Raw genomic sequence first — 18,635 nt, 5'->3', positions numbered from 1 at the left:
TCCAAGAAAACGAACGTCGTACTCTTGCATCTATGAAGTAATCTCATCGTGAAAAGTGTTTCTGCCTTGATCGTTGCTTGCCAAGTTAGAAGGGCCTTCATAGCACTATATGTACATTAATAAGACTTTTTCGATTAAAATTTTTGCATTATTTTTACACTTTGATAACTTTACATGCCATCATTGAATGAGTAAAACGTTGTTTGTAAGACCTTTCGAATAGACCTGACTTAACATAGAAAATGAAACAAAATCCCGAATACATTCAAACCTTTCGATTTGTCACCAGCAATTTTCTAGTGAATGAATTCATTTCAATTTTACAATAGGATGGTAAAAACTCACTAGGTTACAAAGTCTCTGGAATATCAAAATGATATATATCATTATATATAAGTCTCTATATATAAGTCTCTGGAATATCAAAATGAAATATGGTTTTAAGCGCCAAAAGTCACGTCATTTGCTCTATAGCACTTTAAACGTCATGGCTTTACATAAATTCAACTTCAAAATACAGCCACTTACAGCACCACTATCGCCACAATACTTTTTGCAGCAGAAAAGATTGGATTTAGAATTACTTCATCGATAAAATGTATTTACAGAAAAATGGCGTTTACAACGTTAAGGCATTGCACGCTTGAAATATTTTCAACAAAAATAACTTAAGAGTCATAAAAGGTAAACAATTATATTTATGTAAGGTATAATCCCCCAAGAATGTTTACAATGAACCCAACTCGAATTTAAATTTTAGCCTACGCCACTAATAATTTCATAAATGTTAGATTGAGTGTTCAATATGCAAATACAGCCAAGACGTTGCCCACATTAAGATAATTTGATACGCATGCTACAATATATTAATTTTTAAATCATTTGTTATTCAAACAGGCAATTATAATTAACATATTTTGTTCGAAACACTTGTTTGAATTTAGCAAACTGTGATTACGCGAACAAAATCATTGTGCTGCGTGACAGCGCGTTGTATGACAAAAATTAGGGAGAAATGGACGAAGAAGTGAAGAATTATGTAAGAGGTACACTTAAAATTGTCCGAAGAAGTAGGAGAGAATCATTTGGATTCGAAGTGTTATCCAGTCTCGAACTTCCTTACTTGTCCACAGGTTTGAGTTGCAATTTTAAGAATGGAGTCAAGTGCTGTTTCGGTGGTTTCGATGTGGTTAGTACAAAATTTTGGTCTTTATACGAAGATATCTCTATTTGAAATTATTATCATTATTATTTAGCTGCGGATGGTGTGTTGTGATGACAATATGAAATTTAATCAAATGTATTCTGTTCGGAAATCGGAAATAGTAAATAAAGTTATGTGGATTCCCGATCACTTTCGTAAATATCCGGAAATATTACTAGTCGCATGCCAGGATTTGTGGCTTTACGAATGTGAAGATATGAAATTAATACCACGATGGCGTGCTGGATTTGTAAGTTAATTTGATTACGATTTAATTTAGTTAATTCACAGAAGAATAAATAAGTTCGATGTAGTCTCTTGCTCTTACGGCTGTGTAAATTGTTTTAAATGTGGCATCCGTACTGCTTTGTTTCCACATCAACAGAGAACTACACCAGAAACAGAATTATTGAAAAAAAAACCACTTTTAAGAAAAGGAAATACCAGGTGAGAAAAGAATCGAATTTTTTCTAGAAATGTTTCATCAAGCGGGTTATTTTCTATTAAACTATTCTATCACTATCTTTGTTATTATTGAAAATATAAACAAAATTTATATATAACAAAATGGAAATTTTACGAATTTCCGGCCACAATATGGCGCCTCTAGGTTCCGGCCACAATATGGCCAACTTAAGAATCATTACCACAATATGGCCAACTTAAGAATCAGAAGTTACATTATAGAAGTATATAATGCAACTTCTCTGTAAAGAGCGGATCATCTTGCTACTACTATCGCTTAAAGAAGAACTAGAGGCGCCATATTGTGGCCGGAAAACCGTAGAAACATATTCAACTTTTACTTCCTGAATATCTTCAGTTTAAGAAAATGTAGACGTTACGTTTGTTTTTCTGTTCAGGATTATTTTCTGCTAATGTGGAAACCAAGCCGAAATCATATAAAAATTCTGTTATTTCCGTATGATTATATGCTTAAACTTTATTTCCAAAAAGTAGAAACTTAGCTTATTACAATGAGGGTAGGATATACTTAAATTCAATTAACGGAAATTCACTTAACACTGTTTTTCAAGAACAAATTAGGTTCGAAAATCGGGAGCTACATGTTTTAAGTTTATATGAACTTAAAACATGTAGGAGCTCTATAATGCAGGGAATTTAAAAAGTTTTCAGTGTTTTATAATTAGATAAGTATACATTTTTGATTTGGATTAACTCTCTTTAATGAAGGGGAATAAAATAAACCCAATTGTTAATTTTGACTGGAGTTATTGGGATCCTTCTTATATATCAACGATACAAAAGAATGGCGATTGCGTGCTATGGTCGATGGAGGTAAGATAATTTATTTAAATTTCACAAAATTATACAAGTGATACATCGGCATTTTCTCTTATTTCAGAAAGAACAAGAAATATTTCGATTACCATCCGAATTTCTCTACAAACCGAAATTGAAAATCGGTTCACACAACAATTCAAATTGTCATATGGGATTATGCTTTTGCCGCAATGTACTGAATAATTGCTTAATAACTTACGGTGAGAATACTTCGAATTTTATGCACGATATGAGATGCCCTACTGGGAAATACGCATTAACTTTTCGCGAACCGATACTCGACATTAAATGCTCTTTTTGTAATCCTTGGCATGTTGCATATTTCTTCAGAAATAAGGTAAGAACTGACAAATGAAATCCCCCCAAACAATATTTTAACTTTGTTTCCTGTAGGTATTGGTAATAGATGTTAGACGTCCGGAAGAACAAAAGTATAAATTTAAGAAATTTCCTTGTGATGTAGGTACTTGTATCTCTTGGTCTCCATTCAAAGATGAAATTGCTATTGGAAGTGAGTTAAAGTTATGAAATTCTTTAAAATATATTCAAGATTATATTCATATTATTATTATTATTATTATTACAGCGTCATCAGGACGATGTATATTTTGGGATTTAGAAAGAAATGAATATTTAAGTATCTTTCACGATAGAATTAATTTCATAAAGAAAGTCACTTATCATCATTCTAAAGAAGTTCTGTTTATTAATTGTTAAATAGCTTTTATTAAAAATTTATTTACATATTAATATTTTAATAGATTTTAAATGTTAACTCGAATTTTTCTTTTAAATTAATAAAAATATGCATAAATTTGGCAAAACTTTTGTAAATTTATGGTCATTTGTAAATGGCGGATTCGTGGAAATGCAATGGATTCGATTGAATTGTTGACTTAATTCGTTACAAAAATTTAATGGAAATAATTTTTGATATTACAACACGTTACAAAATGCCAATAAACGGTAGGTTTTGAAAATACAAAATTTATACAATTATAAATAATGCAAATCGTAAATCCATAAAGCGGGTCTTCTGTATACAGACGCAAGAAATTTATTTCATTTTCAATTTTTATAATTCAGAGCTCTTTCAATCTATTGAGAACTATTGAATGATATGTTAGAACTATTGGAGAAATGTGAGCAAATTGTTATATAAGTATTGTGAAGAGTGAATCTGCGGTTTCGATTTTTAAAAAATTACGTTACTATTCAGCCTCTAGGGGGAAATTTGGCGCTTCTCTCCTCTTTAATGTGCAAATCACAAGTTTTGTAACAAATTTCGGTTATAAAGCATATCAAATAACGTTCTTCAAAATTCTTTACATTGAAATCTTTAATGAAAGACGATTATCCAAATTGCGCTGATGATTATCCAAATTGAATCATTTAATTTCCTGCAAATTGAATATAACCAGATGGAAATTTATGTACCATACTTACCTCTTCATGTTAATTTAAGTTATATAAATATCCTTTTTAAAGTTTATCTCAATTTTAATGTATTTGAGTTGAAGTGCTGATGAGACATATTAAAATCTGATATATTTCTACATAAGTTAATGTTTTTCGTAATGGATGTGAGTTATCAACAATAAATCAGGTAAAAGAACTGATAAATTATAGAGAATGGAACTGAATTTGAACTTGGAGTCTTCGGGAACACGAAGATATTTTATCGATGCATGAAATAGATAAAAATTTAGAGCTGTATTCTCAAGAGTTTTGTAATAACGACGACGTATACTAACAATACCATTAAAAACACATGTAATAGTGTAATAACTTATCGTATGTGGTGTTTACTCAAAGTATCTCGTTTGTAGTTTACTTAATGGTGAATCTCTAAAAGTACAAGAGGGCGACATTGCTCATCTGTTCTCAAGCAAGTTAGAACACAAATATTGAATATAAGATTAAAAAACACACAAATCACGTGAGAAATGTCGCCCTCTTGAAGTCTTCAGAAATTCACCATAGTATAATTTAAAATTTGTTTTTTTTTAAAGAAACAATAATTATTATTAAACGTTGAGAATTTACAAAAAATGCAGATAAACAGTGGAAAAGTGGGGTCTCGGACAATTGCCCTTTTGCCCTAACAGGAGAGCCCCAATCCAATATTTTATAAACTCATTACTGTAGTAAGAATATAGATTGAAGAGTTTTAAATTTGGCCTCTAGATTGCTGGTGTGGTTTAGACAGATGGTGCACTGGTGCAGTGCAGAACTTAACCTGTTAGAGGTCACGATAAACAAACGAACGAGGATACAGAGGGATTCCCAAAAATCCTCCCCAAAAAATATTTGAAGTCAACACTTTACACGAGGCCCTCTAATTCAAATTTGCCTAAGCTTCCATGAAGCTATAACACGCTACTGCAGCCAAACCCATGAGCAGTATAAACGAAATTGAAATAAAACAGATACAACATCATGACTCATGATCCTATATATCTGTGTACCCTTCAATAACATGTTAGATAATATAGGAAGCATTCTTGAAGAATAACCATGGATCACGGAACTGGTAAAATATTCATATATAAATAATTTCTTCCAAGTATATGGAAAATATTACACTCGAAAAGAAGGAATGAGTATGGAAACGATTATAGGACCAAAATTAGCGGAAATATTAGATAGATCCGAATTTAAATCGTCTTTCATTCGAACTTATAGGAAGTTCTGAATAATCATACTTTCTGGAAAGATATAAGAAAATTGTTTAACAAATATGGTTATTGTATTTAATGGACAAGTGGAAATTTTTGTTTATCGGATTTTATGTTGCATGACTGATACATTATACTGGGAGTTCAGAAATAGAATCAGCTTGAATGACAACTTTTTCTGGTACAATCCATTAGACTAAGGATTGAGGACAGAAGACTATTTAAATTTAATTTTTTCTTTAAATTTTAATAATTATTCATTTATTTTTTATTTTTGTAGGGGTATGAGGTCGTCACAATTTGTTTATATTTATTTTATATATATGGAATACTATTGTGTATTAATTATTATGTATTAGACATTGTTTTGATGTGTTTTATTGTATTTATGCATTGGAAATTGTAATTAATCATATCATAATTGATATTATATTTTATGTAATAGTTATTGTATTTACAAATGATATTATACATAGACTATTATATTTTGTATATTGTTTGTTTACAGCTGATAATATATTTATTTGATATTTTAATTACATTTCCCGTACAAAGAATAAAAAACCTTGTATTAAATAAATAAATAATAAATAGAAATATAGTAGAAAAAGTAGCGTGGTTTATAGATTATCATGTATTGTACATTATTACCTAGAGTAATTCTAGATAAGCATAAGTAAGTTTAACAAATAAGCATAATTTATAGTTGCAGATAACTATTGATCCATGTAAAATTATAACTTTACAGGTCCTCGATGAGGAAAAGGTTGAAATACACTGCAAGAAACATATATATTTACATTCAAGAGATGCAGATAAATAAATTATTTTTTTAATTATCAGTGACAGCGTATGGACTGCAAACTAATTATCAAGTGCATTTATCTTACGTACTGTTGAAATCGTTTTTACCTTTCTTACAAGTATTTCTGCAACGATACAAACTACAGACAATACAAAACCTGTGATGAGAAGAATGAAGTTTCCTAAAAGTTGGTTCAAGTTTAGTGGTTCAACATTATCGTCTTCCCTTTCGTGTATGGGAATTACTTCCTCTTTGCTTCTGAGGAATTCCGTTATTCCACTTTCAAACAAACGACGTAAGCTATAAATAAGCAAGTGAAATTTAAGAATAAAAATTAAAATATTTTTAAATAAAGTAATAGTAATTAACCGTACATTTTATTAACGTGTTTCTTATACGGGAAATCTTTTCTTAGGAGATAGGCTACGGGATACGATATAAGTTCGTCTTCACTCGTTATTATTTTGCCATTCAGATATCTCCTGATGAAGACGTTTAGGTATTCAATGTTTTCTATATGAGCAAAACGACCGTTATTTATTTTCTCGACAGCATCCTGTACATTCAAATAATTGCCTTTTTGATTGATGTGATTGCCCAATGTTTTTGCCATTTCAGATTGATTTCCCTACAAAACATAACAAATTCAATTAACACTTACTGGGTGAATCCATATCATTACTAATAGTGTGATATTTATGCATATGCAAGAGAATGGAATGGGAGATAAAGAATTTTTCCCACAAATTTAATTTCAGACTGTCTCGAGACCGATTTGAGAAATGTTAGACATCGTTGTGTAAATTGATACTTTAATCTGTTGGCTACTGCATGGTATAAGTCGTTAAAAATCAGCATCCGATATATCCCTGTTGCGCGGGGTAACGTTGGACAATACTTTGAAACATGATGGACATGTGGGGAGTAGCTAAAATTTGGCAGTCAAACGAAATAAACTTGAAATATAATTTATGTACACATAATCATTAGATATTGAAATACAATAGATTCATCGATTTATAAAAAGAATAAATATGTAAAATATATTAAAATAAACTTAGGATGCCATGGTCAAGAATATGTTCTAACCATGGAAACCTAAAATTATAAAGTAAAACGGAAAAAGCAAGTAAATATATCATTAAATGAATAGAGACAATAAATACAATGCCGTATCCGATATAGCCTCAAATCGTCATGTTTAATTCTAACCAGTTTTGGAAAGAAAGAGGTTGTCGTAACTGCATTTTGATATATGGTAAATAAATAGCACAAAGCATGTTATTATTCAAGCATATAAAGATATCTTAATACTTAATATAATACTCGTGATAAACACTTTACTAAAGAGATAAATCTTTGAACAATAACGACTTTCTAGCTGCAGGAATATTGACGAAAACGTGCGAAAAAATACCCTATTTACTCGCATATAAGACGACCTCGCATGTAGGACGAGGTGTGATTTTAAAGATCAAAATAAAGAAAATAAAATCAGAATTCTAATAATAAATCTAATTTCGTCTAATTACAAGTAAAATATAAAATAAACGTAAAGGCACACATTGTCCCACAAAAATATCTGGAATTTTAAACTTTAAGGAAAAATCCTGTAAAAATCAACAACATAATTTGTTCACGTAAAGCTGGACAATCGGGAATCCTTTTTTGCCAATTCTTAACAGTCTCATCCACTCTCCGTTGATTACACTTATGAGTTTCTCCGAATTCTGATTTCTGAATAATCATTCGTTTTCACATGGGAATGGATTAAAACTTATATCGGGCTTCTGTGTGATTTTGGAATTTCAATCTAGAATTCAATTCAAAAGTTTTGCTTTTTCTATTGCTATTTATCTTTACTCCTGACAATATACAAGAACGATTCAAACGACCCAGATAAGATACTTTTGTTTTTAAACACCAGAGGGTAAGCATCTGGTAAAAAATTCGAATACGCGGTTCACAAAAATTATTGGCAAAAAGCAAAGAATTTTCGCTCACGTGTATAGAACGACCTAGGAATTTGAAGTTGTGATAAATAAATAAAATCCATTTATAGTTTGTGTCTTTTTCATTTCATAATGGAAAAAAAATCCAGAATGGAGTTGCTTAACTTTCCCTCTAACATTTAAAACTGCGTGTGTAGAACCATCTATTATATATTTTATTTAGAAAACCGTTTATATTTTAAATTATTACGAAATGGAAAAATGCTTAATTTTCAGGTTAGGGAGGGGGTTTATAAAAAATTGTAGATGCTAATAAAAAGTAAAATCGTCATTAACCAGATATGACACATGACTCTTACTAGAGCTGTACATTTGGGCACTTGGAGCACGTACTTCCTTTTTGCCTCCGTTGTCTTTTTCCTGATCCCAAGAGGAACCCAAAGAATAGAAAATTCGTGACTTTTTGTCTATTCTGCAAATATAAAAGAATCTAATGAACGATATTTGTCCATTGATCCAACTATGACCTATGTTGACCAAAACCTTATTCTTTGTTTTCAAAGCCAAATTAGTCCTGAGTGCAACCAACGTCACCTTGTTGGAGCGCTGATATGACATTGAAGCCTAAAGTTGGAAGCTTTTTCCATAATGTATGATGCCCTTTTTTTATAGCTTGTGCCTCTGCTTTTTTCATCATCTGCAGGTGCAGCTGATGACCCCTTTATCTTCCCACTCTGCCAACCTTTAACCATCAAAGTTTAAAAGCATCAATCTCCTAATGCACAAACCTACAAGTGAAATTTCAGAAAATTTCAACGAAAAGTACAGGAGTTATTAAGCTTCAAAATGTTGAACAAAATCGTGCCCTCTCCACATATACACACATTAACATCTATACATACAAAAAAAACCCGCGAATTTTTTGCATTTCTAGGTGTTCTACAGTGTCATTAGTATCGCCATACTTTTCCTCCGTTACGTATAATAGCCAGAAAGTAAAAATTAGAAGTAGTTTATGAAACTAAGTTTAAATTTGTTTGTTAGTGGACCTACACCATCTCTACTACTAATTGGTTAATTTATCATTATTACGTATTACTTTGACGTTTTCTGATTACCATAAAGTATGTGTCTGGAGACATATCAGATACACCACACGAGAAGTCACCTCTTTTTACTACAATAGATAATTCATAGAAATTTCTTGGTATTCGTTCGTAATTTGTAGCAGTCAGGAAAGATACGAGAACTCCACTGTAGCCATATCCCATGACCACTACTGTAATTAGCCAAACTCCGATTATAATCCTTGATGAATCTCGAACAATGTGACTTAAATTAATTCCTGAAAAATTTCAAAAATATAAATGAGATTCGTTGTAAAATTACTCTAATAGATTATAAAAAAAACTGGAAAGAAATAAAATTTACCTTGATATATAATATTTGAAAACATTAGCCAAATGCTTTTCTTTACTGACCAATACTTCCTGGATCCATGCAAATTATTTCCTCTCTTCATAGTTTGAGACAATATACTCCCAGTCAACACAATGGATATTAAGAGCATTAACCACACCTGAAATATATTTTCAAAGTATGTAAAACAATATAGCTACGAGTTGCATTACTTTACTGGAGAAATAATTTGTATAAGAGACACTAAAACACATTAACACAAGACTAAAATTGTATGTGGCACCATTTATTATCAGATCTTATTAATCATAATAATTATGGGATGAAGAAATCAGAGACAGTAATCTGCAAACACATTATTTCTATGTAACTCATTGTTTAACAAGTCATTTATTTGGCTATGAAAAAATTAATTTATACGATTTATAGAAACAAATATCAATTTAGAAGAGAAATTAATTTATTACTCTATAAATTACATTATTTCTTAATTAATATTTCTTTGACCAACTAATGTCTGAAAAATCTGAAATATGAAATATTTGTAAACGATGGTTCAATGGCTTTCAAAGAGAACATAACTTTGAAAGAACATGTAAAAGTATACTCTAAATATAAATATCAAAAGTTTTCTATTACAAGCAGAGAAAAATCAGTCGTCAATTTTCATTCTCACAAAATACTATTATTTCACCCTGAGTGTATATATTCAGATTTTGAATCAATTTTACTAGAAATTTCTTAAAACATAATAGATCCTAATTCAAGTTTTAATAAAACAATTCAAATTTATATACCTATAATCGTTATTATAATAAATAATAATACTTTATTTTAAAAGCATCAATCTTCTAATGCACAAACTTCCATGCGAAATTTCAGAAAATCTCAACAAAAAGTACAGGAGTTATTAAGCTTCAAAAGGGTGAACAAAATCAAAATTATTAAATTTTATTGTAGTAAAAATGCTGTAAATCATTTGTTATTTGATACCAAAAACATTTAAATAGTTTATTGAGTAAAATAAATGGTTATGTAGAAATGAATATAGATACTGATTATTAATATTTGTAGACATTGTTGTCATATTTCTGATGAAAAATTTCACGTTTATAATATCAGAGTAAGGGATCATGACCATTTGACAGGAAAATGTAAAGGATGGGAACATAATAACTGTAATTTAAAATATCAACCAAAAATTTATTTCTATTATACTACATAATTTTCCAGGTTATGATTTGCATTTGATTTTCAGAACATACCTTCTAAACTATTTTAATAATACGTATTATTCCTATAAATTTAGAAAAATTTACAACATTCACTTTAGATTATTTTAAATTTTTTGACAGTTATCAATTTTCAAATTCTTCCCTGTCTACTTTAACTGAAAATTTAAAAAATGGGAATTATAATTTTCCTATTTTTAACTAATTTTTTGGTAAAAACGAAAATAAAAAATTATTTAAAAAAGAATTTCTCCATATTTTTATTTTAAACGTGAAAATATTTTATTCGAGACATGTTTATCACCAAAAACATATTTTTATAATGAATTATCAGAAGAAAACATTACTGATTATGATTACAATCACGCTAAATTAATTTGAAAAAATTTCGTTCTTACATTTTTAAAGATAATTTTAAATGATACTAATAAATAGACATGTTATTATTAACTAACATATTTCAAAATTTTAGAAAATTGAGTTCAAAAAATTATGATTTAGATCCTGTATATTTTATAACAGCTGTAGATTAAACGTAAAAATTGCAGATTAAAAATGATAAAAATTTAATTAGAATTTTTTAACGATATTAACATGTATTTATTTGTTAAAAGTGAAATTAGAGAAGAAATAAATTAAACAGGAAAATGAATTAAAAAAGCAAATAACCCCCTAATTCCAGTATATAATAAAAATAAGCTTTATAATTATATTCTTTCCACAGATGCATATACAATCAAACCTGTTTTTGTGTGGTGGATAGGGACCACATAAAAGAAAACGCATAAAATATCACACGAAACTTCATGAGTGGTTATAAAAAATAGTTTTTGCAACACAATTAAAAAAATATTTTTCTATGTGGTGAATAGGGACCGCATAGGAAAAAGTCTCACATAGAAAATAACTCAAAATTGTATGAAATAACTAGAAATTGCTTTTTTAACTTCTTGGGTCTTTTTCTGCAATCCCTAATGAGGGGAAAAATCCTCTAAGAGTTTTATTTTTTATATTAATTAATTATTTCCACTTAAATACGAATTTAACATTAAAAAGTTAAAAATAATCGTTAAAAAATAATTTTATTTGATAAATATAGCTGCAGGAAGTGTTATTTCATTTAACAAGGCGTGAAATTTCACACCTGCAGTCTAAAGCTGGAGGGGAGCTAACTTACTGCATCTGTTCAAATATAACATAATATTTATGATTTTTATGCTATTAAAATAAGAGGGGACCAAAAAAAACGTATGAGAAAAAAATTTTACTGAATAAAAAATGAAAAATCCTGCTGATGTCATAGAAAACATCCAATAGAGTTTTAAAAAAAATTTACAGAAATCAATTATGTTCCAATTTGATTGAAATTTTCATATACCACAGAAAAAAATCGCACAAAACAAATCGTACAAATAAAAATCGCACAGAAAAAAACCGTACAAAAACAGTTTCGACTGTAATTTTTACAAATTTGTAATCAGTTTTTATATACCAATAAGTAATTTCAGATGGTTATCTGAAGATGAAATAAATCCATTAGATATTCCTGATATATCTGAAAACAATAATATTGGTTATATTTTAGAAGTACAGTACATCTTAAATATCCTGAAAGTATTCACGATAGATATAATGATTTACCTTTAGCTCTTGAGCATATTAATATTTCATATGATTTATTATAAAATTATCAAAAATCAGTATTAAATAAATTAAACTTAAATAATGATAATAGTAATTCAGTCATTCTACAGCAAGCGCACAAACAACACAGAAACATACACATGGGAGATACAGACTATAGAAAAGCATTCAGCAGTGCTCCACAGAGTTGGCTGCTACATATTCTACACATATACAAAATACATCCATCACTCATTGCATTCTTTCAAAACACTATGCAGCACTAGAGAACAACACTACATCTCAGGGTTAGTAACACTTCCATGCAAACAAACCAAATATTCATTAGACAAGGAATTTTTTAAGGATATTTCCTGAGTCCTCTCTGTTTCTGCTTAGCCCTTTATCCAACATGTTAAACAACACGCAATATGGTTACAATATCAGACATGAAAAAACAACACAGTTTACACTGTCACATCTCATGTACATGGATGACATAAAACTTTATGCATCCACACAAAAACAAAGTCATCAACTCCTACAAATCACACATTCATACACCATGGACATAAATAGAGTTTGGCCTAGGCAAATGCAAAGCCCTTCACATAAAAAGGATCCTCGAAGAAAGAAGATTTTGCACTTGGAAATGGAGATGTTATTAAATCCATGGAAGAGGGCAAGTTCTACAAGTATTTAGGATTCCAACAGGCCAAACTAACAGAACTTGCGCAAATAAAGCAAAGAGTAATTAAAAAATTCCAAACTAGGTTAAATGCTATTATCAGAATAGTGTTAAATGCAAAACACATAGTTAAAGCAATAAACACGTATGTCATCCCAGTACTCACATATTCTTTTGGAGTTATACATTGGACTTACACGGATCTCGAGCAACACCAAAGGAAAACAAGAACAACACTTACTAAGCATAAATAACATTATCGTAAATCCTCCACAGAAAGATTAACGTTTTTACGTAAAGATGGTAGACGTGGCCTGATAGACATAATTAACTTTCATTACAAATGAATGCAGTCACAGCGAGAGTTCTTCTACAAAAAACAAGAAACATCACAATTACATAAAGCAGTAACTCTAGCAGACTCGAATAACACGCCATTAAACTTACACTCACATCATACGCACACAACACAGCATATAGAAAGCATAACCATTAAGCAATCGTGGGCTCGAAAGGTACTCCATGGCAGGCATCCTTACGACCTGGCCCAGGATTTTGTTGACAAAACTGCATCAAACAGTTGGTTAGCTCGGGGATGCCTGTCTCCCCGACAGAAGGATACATGATTGCCATACAGGATCAGGTCACAAATACTAAAAACTACAGAAAACACATACTCAAAAATACAACACTCACAAATGACACATGCACATGTCTTTCAAAACACTATGCAGCACTAGAGAACAACACTACATCTCAGGGTTCTCTTGGCATGATGTGACAAAATGTCAGATCATGCCAATGCCAGAAACTATACAACACATCACTTCCAGTTGCAAGCTCTTGGCACAAACAGATTATTAGACAGAGATAACCAAGTAGCAAATATAATACACCAAGAGCTTGTAAAGAAACGCAGATTAGTAGATATCCACAAACCCTACTACAAATACATTCCACAGACAGTATTGGAAAACAACACACACAAAATGTACTATGACAGATCTATAATCACAGATAAAACAATTTACCACAACAGACCAGACATCACAGTCATTAACAAACACAATAAAATCACATACCTTATAGACATATCCATTCCAAACACTCACAATATACAAAATACATGCACTTTTCAGTGCATATATTTTGTACATTGTGTAATATTATATTTTGTATATCAGCAAATACACAGAACTCGTCCAGAAAATAAGGCATCTGTGGAGGATGCATAAAGTGCTTATTGTACCTGTTGTTTTCTCCTCTACAGGTGTGATGCCACACACACTACATAAAAGCCTGGGAACATTACAATTGTGAGGTCGCCGAATTCGTGATTTCCAAATGTCAGGACTTATCGTATGTGGGGTGAAGGAAAGTGAGGCAAATAGCTGCAGTGACAAACAAACCCGTTTATTTACACTAAGTCTTACAATCTAGTGTGTCTTGCATGTCTTGTCTTCTGGTTGCTCTTGATGGTTCGGTTGTTGGCCCCGGGGCAGACAGTTGATGCTCGACCGTGGGAGGTTGTGACGAATGGTGAAAGCCCGAAGTTCAATCGGATGGTGTCCACTTGTAGAGGCAGGGAAAAGTCTGGACAGTTGATTATAGTTGTTAGCTGGGGAAAGTCTGAACAGTGGTTGACACGGACAGAAGCTGGGAGAAGTCTTCACAAGGGAAGGCAGAGAAAAGTCTGCTTTGCCCTTGAGATCCAGGTTTTTATAAGATCTTTCTCCCCTGGATCTCCAGCTCCTGATTGGTCGGTTTCCTGTCTCTAGGCAGACGACCGACCATTTCGAGCTATCAAAGGTTTAAATTCGACACTGTGTTTTATTCCGATCAAGGGAATTTAATCGCAACTTGAAACCTCTGCTCGTATTCAATTGTTTCGAATTCTTATAAGTCTGATACATAATATCAGCGCTGCATCTCCTTTTAAGGTTAAAAAAAGAACATTTTTCTCTCGATTAATAGCTTTAATATTTCCCGATTTAAAGTATCCTTCCAATTTCTACGAGCATCAGAATCAAAAGCTTGTTCCCCTGATTTGACATTTTTATGATATCAAAAACACATGAGCTCGAGTATCGCTCGGGCTTCACAGGGCTCCGGCGCTTTTGAAAATGTTGCTACAAAATGGAATGCAACATTTTTCCATAGGTACGACCGCGCGGAAAAAAACATTTTTCTTTAAATCGGTTATTACACACCTTGCGATACGCGACAAGGAGACGAAGTTTACTTTGCGCGCGCGCGAGATTGGTTTCGCGTTACAATCATGAATATCAGGTGTTTCCGGTCGCACCCAGAATAACGTTCTTCAGTGCTTGGGATACATATAAAGTTTATGATACTTAACAGTTTTTCAAGGTATAATCACACGGATAACAAAAACAGGGTAGGTACAATAATTAATATGACAGAGTAACGTCGTATTTATGTCTTAACAATCGCGTTTATCGAAATAAAATGTCAATAACATAAATTCTGTTTTTGACAAATGATTTTTCTAAAATAGGTGACATAATAGCATCTTACTGTATTTGGCTTTATTAAATTTTTCAATAGTAATAATAATTATATCTTAAGAATATATTTTCTTAAAACAAAGCATATATTGTATATACATATACGTAGTATATATTTATTTGGTGGATTATCTTAAATGTTTTTTTTTTCTATAGAAACAGTGTATACAATAGGAGGGTTTTTTTTCTCTCCCTATTTTTTTTTCTTTTGTTTTTCTTTCCTTTCTACTGGGAGTCTAAGATCGGTTGTCCATGCCCTCTTCCTCTTCCTCCAACGTTAGTGGTATTTAAAGCGGAAGCTCTTCGTCCTTTTCCTCTTCCTCTAAAATTGGAAGTATTTGAAACGGACGCTCCTCTTACTGATCTACCTCCTTGTGGATTGATGTCGTTGGAATTACATCGCTCTAGTGTTCTTCCTCTTCCTCCTACATCAGTAGATCCTATCGCACCCGCTCGCTCCAGGCAAGCCAGGTAAAATGCCGCTCTCCGACCTTGACCTTGGGATTCGGATAATGGAGATTTCTGTGTAATTTCTTCGGTTAGATCCGTCGAAGTTTTTCTTTCTTTTGTGCTCTTTTCTTCCTGTATCGTAGCGCCCCTCTCGTCCGCTTTAACCTGGACGAGTGAGTTTACCCTATCCAAATCCCTTTGAAGTTCCTCAGTTAACACGACTCCCTCCGGTAGGACGAGAATTTCAGCTCTCGGAGAGTTCAATTTTCTGCGGGTTCTTTCGATCGCATATCGGACCGTTTCTGTATCTACTTCTCTTTTCACCGATTCATGGGATGTCGAAGCAGAAACAAACGGCTCCCACTCATCATCCCAATTATCGGGGCCGTCTCCTTCTCCGATTGAACTGTGGATCTGGATTGGTCCCGTCGCCATTCGGTCTGGGTAAAATACAGAAAGAGACAGTCAAAATAAACTTGAGGGAATCATGATTACCGATATATACATATACATTTCAAGGACTATGACCATAATCATTTTCTCATAGGAAACCTTTTTCCTCCCTTTTGTTTTTGTTTTATAGTGGACCGATCGGTATCATTAAATATCTTCTTCCTCCTGATTCACAGTCAAACTGTTCCTTTCCGTCTGTGTTGGGCGTATAAATACTGCCATCGACAAGATGCGATTCACTAAAAGCTGTTTAACTGTGGGTGCGCGGATAGTCATACAATCCCCGTTTTTTGTGATTTGGTTTATGTCTCCTGCGACGTCTCTGGGAATAGACTCCCAAATCGATGTCTTTCCTCTTCCATTCACCTCTATCCGTCCTTTGAAATGAGTTGCTTCATCCCGGTGTCCTACCAATCGGACGAGGAGATGAAGTAGGTAAAAATCATCCTCTGTTTCGGTTTTGATGATTTGGATTATAAAATGATGTCGGTAGCAGGTCGTTCTGGTAGTCCAAGCCAAACGTTGAGGCAAGTCCAGACCGAGTAATGCCATGTAAACGGTATGATTGTTCAAATGAATCACTCGGGGGTGCTTGTCTACTACGTGAGGGATAACCTGGTGATGGGTTCCCTCCCAATGGCAGCCTGAGCTGAGCGACGGACAGGCGCAAGTTCGAAAAGCGCACCGTCTCTCATGCTTTCGTCTATCCCTGAGAGCCAAAATCTCTTGACAACCATTGTCTCTAAATTTACAAGGGAGCGCCAGCATCTCCGCCACCTGATCCAGTAGGAAATTCCTGTTGTCCCTCATCCATCCCCTGCAGGTGGGGCATCTTTGAACCCGTGTCCTGCATTCTGCACATACAACGTGTCCCGTGGAGCATTGATAGACCGGAGGTCTAATGTATTCATAACAAACCGGGCATTGGAAGAGGGTCATCAACGCCGGATCTGTTGACGAAGATGGAGGAATAGCCTGAGTGACTCCAGACACCTCCCGACATTCGGTTGATTCCTGTCCCTCCATTCTTTTATTTATTTATTTTTCTAAAAAAAAACAGAAAAGAAAGGGAATAAGTTATTAATATAATATTCTGGATAGTGTAAAGTTTGAGGAGATTAAGTCCCTTATTTTGCTGGGTGACACAGATATCTCTCAGCTTCTTGATTATAATCGTCTCGTTTGTATCGGCAAAGTTTCTATTCCGGGGAGGAATATCATATTTCCCTCTCGTACGGCCGGAACGAAGATCTTTTCCACTGATGTGTTGTTTACCTGAAATTGATCGGTTCTGCTCGGAATCAAAGTCAATTCTACCAACTCAGTTGGCGTTGCTTCTTGACGTTCTCTCGGTCTGGAAAAAGAGGTCGCTTTTCTCTCTTTCCATCTCTTTATTCGGCGTATGCGATTTCGACAACGCCAAACGGTTACGAGACCTATAATAACTGCTATTATAGTAACGATAACGACTATATTCCAATTTAATAACGGATGATTGTAAGCCTCCAACGAATTTTGAAAGACATCGGTTTTCACTGTCTCGATATCCCTAGAAATATCGCGTAATGCACGTCCAGCGATCTCTAAAGACCAGTCATCCTTTCGTTTTCGGAGAAAACTCGGGGATGAGTTTCCATGGATGTACTCTTGGAGAATTTTGGTTTCCGTAGTATTAAGTATATCGGATATTGCTGGTATGACGTAATGACTGCGAGCTGCGAGTGTGAAGGTTGCTCTCGATTGAAAGTGTGATGTCAGACGAACTCCCGGCACATGTCCAGTACATGTCATTGGTAATTTAAAAATGCCGGTATTATTTAATTTTATCATTTTAATTTCGGGTTTTGGTAAGTTGCTTAACTGACGACATTCGACCACCAAATTCAGTGGGGGAAGGAGTCGAATAGATCCAAGTTCCCTCCTCATCTATTCGGCGGAACATCGGTTTTGGATAACTTGTAACCCTCCGTTTGCACATTCTATTAACCGATGGTTCGTCGGCCATAAATAATGCATATTCACACGAATGATAAGGTAATTTCCATACTGCTACTTCCGGTGCGCATACGGTTACTACACTCGCTCTGCACTTCTGAAGGTCGTGGGCCTCCAATAACATATACAACTGCCGATCTCGCGACAGAGCAATGTATGGATATTCAACTTGATAAAAAGCGAATACTTTCGTGTGCGAAAAATAAGCGGGGAATTTTATTATTTCAAAGAGGTCGAAATACCCTTCCGGAGTGATTAACGGAAACTTAGCGAAAATCCGGAGTATACCAGGAAGCGCGACTG

General features: G+C 33.0%; 2 protein-coding genes across 2 annotated transcripts; one reads left to right on the top strand and one right to left on the bottom strand.

The window, feature by feature from the left end:
- Nucleotides 1-838: 838 nt before the first annotated feature.
- Nucleotides 839-3,324, top strand: LOC136969421 (uncharacterized). The gene is made up of 6 exons (XM_067263572.1): nucleotides 839-1,189; nucleotides 1,257-1,454; nucleotides 2,399-2,503; nucleotides 2,571-2,846; nucleotides 2,903-3,020; nucleotides 3,096-3,324. Exons 1-6 carry the CDS (start codon nucleotides 1,016-1,018, stop codon nucleotides 3,224-3,226), a joined length of 1,002 nt encoding a protein of 333 aa, XP_067119673.1. The 5' UTR covers nucleotides 839-1,015; the 3' UTR covers nucleotides 3,227-3,324.
- A 13,160-nt stretch (nucleotides 3,325-16,484) lies between these two features.
- LOC136969413 (E3 ubiquitin-protein ligase Siah1-like) lies at nucleotides 16,485-17,363 on the bottom strand. Its single transcript, XM_067263558.1, has one exon. The coding sequence runs from the start codon at nucleotides 17,361-17,363 to the stop codon at nucleotides 16,485-16,487; it is 879 nt and encodes a 292-aa protein (XP_067119659.1).
- Nucleotides 17,364-18,635: the final 1,272 nt, after the last annotated feature.

This window comes from Centruroides vittatus, unplaced genomic scaffold, assembly GCF_030686945.1.
Source record: "Centruroides vittatus isolate TY-2023 unplaced genomic scaffold, ASM3068694v2 contig_1781, whole genome shotgun sequence".
NCBI classification, from domain to species: domain Eukaryota; kingdom Metazoa; phylum Arthropoda; class Arachnida; order Scorpiones; family Buthidae; genus Centruroides; species Centruroides vittatus.
The sequence above is the reverse complement of the archived record's forward strand: the minus strand, read 5'-3'. Positions and strand labels throughout refer to the sequence as shown.

What these genes read in the sequence shown, in the direction of transcription:
- LOC136969421 (XM_067263572.1), top strand. Translation starts at nt 1,016, where the DNA reads ATGGACGAAGAAGTGAAGAATTATGTAAGAGGTACACTTAAAATTGTC. An exon ending in GTTTCGGTGGTTTCGATGTG is followed by an intron (nt 1,190 to 1,256) that starts GTTAGTACAAAA and finishes ATTATTATTTAG; the next exon opens with CTGCGGATGGTGTGTTGTGA. An exon ending in AGATGAAATTGCTATTGGAA is followed by an intron (nt 3,021 to 3,095) that starts GTGAGTTAAAGT and finishes TTATTATTACAG; the next exon opens with CGTCATCAGGACGATGTATA.
- LOC136969413 (XM_067263558.1), bottom strand. Translation starts at nt 17,363, where the DNA reads ATGGAGGGACAGGAATCAACCGAATGTCGGGAGGTGTCTGGAGTCACT.